Source organism: Poecilia latipinna, unplaced genomic scaffold (assembly GCF_001443285.1).
Source record: "Poecilia latipinna isolate Pla-1442-1.1 unplaced genomic scaffold, P_latipinna-1.0 Scaffold526, whole genome shotgun sequence".
NCBI classification, from domain to species: domain Eukaryota; kingdom Metazoa; phylum Chordata; class Actinopteri; order Cyprinodontiformes; family Poeciliidae; genus Poecilia; species Poecilia latipinna.
In genome coordinates, this window is record NW_015113142.1 from 45,910 (window position 1) to 48,433 (window position 2,524).

The window sequence follows — 2,524 nt, forward strand, 5'->3', positions numbered from 1 at the left end:
CGTTCATATTGCAACGTGACAAAATGTGTAGCGTAACAAACGTGCTTCCTTTTTTTTTTCCAGGAAGTTTGCGGCCCATTTGTCTTCATCATCTTTTTCGTCCTCCTCATCCTCTTCTTCATCTTCACCTACCTGCGAGTCCCTGAAACCAAAGGACGGACCTTCGATGAAATCGAGCAGGGATTCGCCGCCAAATCCGCTCCCTTGTCGGCGCCCGACTCGGCGCCCATGCCCACCACATAAATACTTCCCCCGGTGGATCTACCTTCAGAGAATCAGTAATAAAGTTGGTTGGTATGGAGGGAAAATAAACTGCAGCTTCTTCCAGTAAGAGTCAAAATGATACTCTACTCTCTTTGAATTATCTTGTACAATACTTCCCCCATGAAGAATAGGTTTATAATTAATAAAACCTAGGGTTAATCCTGACCAAACTTGACTGCTGCACCAGTGCTTAGTGTTTAAGGACATCTTCAGCCCCGGCCCGTCTCATTGTGCCACATAAGAGGATCAATGTATGTTTGAATTTTCAGCTACCCACAGTGTTCAAAGGTTGCAGGCATTACTGGGTTTATGGTATTGAGGTCAACCCTGAAAAGCTGGTATTGGACGAAGTCAGTTTGGTCCCTAAATGAATTAAAGAATTAAAAAAAGTCCCTTTGAAAAAGAACACTTTGCTTTGCTGCCACCGGAGGACAAGACTGAGTAAGAGCAGAGAAAGCACTGCAAGAAAGAAAGAACCCCCCCATGAACATGAAAAATGTCATTTTTATACACTGAAGACATATTTTTAAGCACATAAAGGACATTTCTCCTTGCTGTCGCTGATACCTCATGAAAGCATTTTTCCCTTTTTTGGGGGGTTTTAAATTTTGCATTCGGCTGTGTTTATGCTGATAAGGAAACAGGACAAGAACAGGTTGCAGTAAATATAATATTTTTTGTAAAAACAGAAAATGCTCCCTGAATTTAAAAATAAAACACTGTGTTAAAAGTGTCTTCTTCCCTAAAGAGTAAGCTTTACGGCTCCGGTTTAAGGATTTTTACTGCAGAAAACGATGTTGATGACAAGAAAAAAAAAAAAAAATCCTGCCGTAACCTAGTTCTTTACATCATGCATATGCAGTTAAATTAAAGAAACTCAGGTTGTTCATTTCATTTCGTTTTTTTTTTTTTTTTTTTTGTAAATATTTTAAGGTTTTATTGTACTTGAAATTATGTCAGCAAAAACTACTGGATCACAGGTCATCTTATCATCGATGAAACATTGTTTTGCCCATTTGAAATAACGTGTTCTCATTAGTCCTGTCTACTTACAACTTACTGTACAACACATCCTGTAAGTCACCAGCCTTGTGAGATTGTGATGTTGACTAGAGACACTAAATGGACTGTATTTATTTCTTTGTTTAACGCACAACATGTGTCATTTAATGTGTGTAAACTTGTTACTGATAACACGAGATCACGTGTGAATATTCTGTAGACTCAAGTTGCTGCATCAAGATCAGCTGGTTTAGGCTTTGCTCCAAACCAGGTCGATTCTTGTACTGTTGCATTTTCCTTCCGGGTTTGCATAAACTGAACGAGGAAGCGCTTCTCTTAGTTCCAGCTTTTCACGTTGCATTCAGCAGTCAGACTCCTTTCTAATAATATTTATTCTGAAATTTGTCTCTTCCTGGTTTATGAAATTTGTTTTATTCTCTTTTTGTCCCATGTTTTGCTTTTAGTCTCATGTTTTTTTTTTGTTTTGTTTTTTTTGTTCTTTGCACAATTGTTAAAGACAACGCGTTAATGCTGCTTTGCCATTCACGACATTCACATGTACAATTTGTATATTTTGCTGTTTTAATAGAATATTTGTGTAAATAAAGCCAGTCCAACTACATACATAAAAGAGTCACATTCAGATGAGAGCTGACCTTTGTTGTAAGTTATAATTTAAGCTCGCCATGTGTAACGTGTGACTTTAACTGATGAGGATGTTCGTGTGTGTGTGTGTGTGTGTGTGTGTGTGTGTGTGTTTTCGGTGCATGGTCCCGGCTGCTGCAGTATTTAGCTGTCATGAATGTTTAATGCAACTGCTGCTCTGTAAAACTTTATTAGGTCTGTCTAGTATCCGCGACTCCACGCTGCGGCTGTCTCCGTTTCCCTTTCCTGCTGTCGTAAAAGCTCGTTTATAGGAGTGTGTTTCCCTAATTTTAAAAACTGAAACTGAGTGTATACATCTCACTGAAACTGAGATGTATGCACTCAGTTTCAGTGAGGGCAACTGCAACAATAAATCAATTGTACTAAATGAAAGGAGAATGGAGAGGTATACAGCAACATTAGAAATGAGAATGAATATCAAAACATGGGCTAAAATTACCACATTTTTTGACTAAAATCTGCATATTTACCCTTTGAGTGCAATTGTTGCCCAAGGTGTCTCAACTTTTTTCATGAAAAAAAAAAAAAAACAGAAAGAGGTAAAATAGCCAGAAGAATATTATACCACCAGTCAAAAGTTTTAAATCACCCC

General features: G+C 38.0%; 1 protein-coding gene across 2 annotated transcripts in view; it reads left to right on the forward strand.

The window, feature by feature from the left end:
- The window catches only part of slc2a3b (solute carrier family 2 member 3b), a 20,784-nt gene extending 18,896 nt beyond the window's left edge, over positions 1-1,888 (forward strand). For both annotated transcript variants that reach the window (XM_015040763.1, XM_015040764.1), the window contains exon 11: positions 64-1,888. In XM_015040763.1, coding sequence (XP_014896249.1) covers positions 64-243 — 180 coding nt within the window. In that variant the 3' untranslated portion in view covers positions 244-1,888. The remainder of the gene's footprint in view (positions 1-63) is intronic.
- The last annotated feature ends 636 nt before the right edge of the window (positions 1,889-2,524 follow it).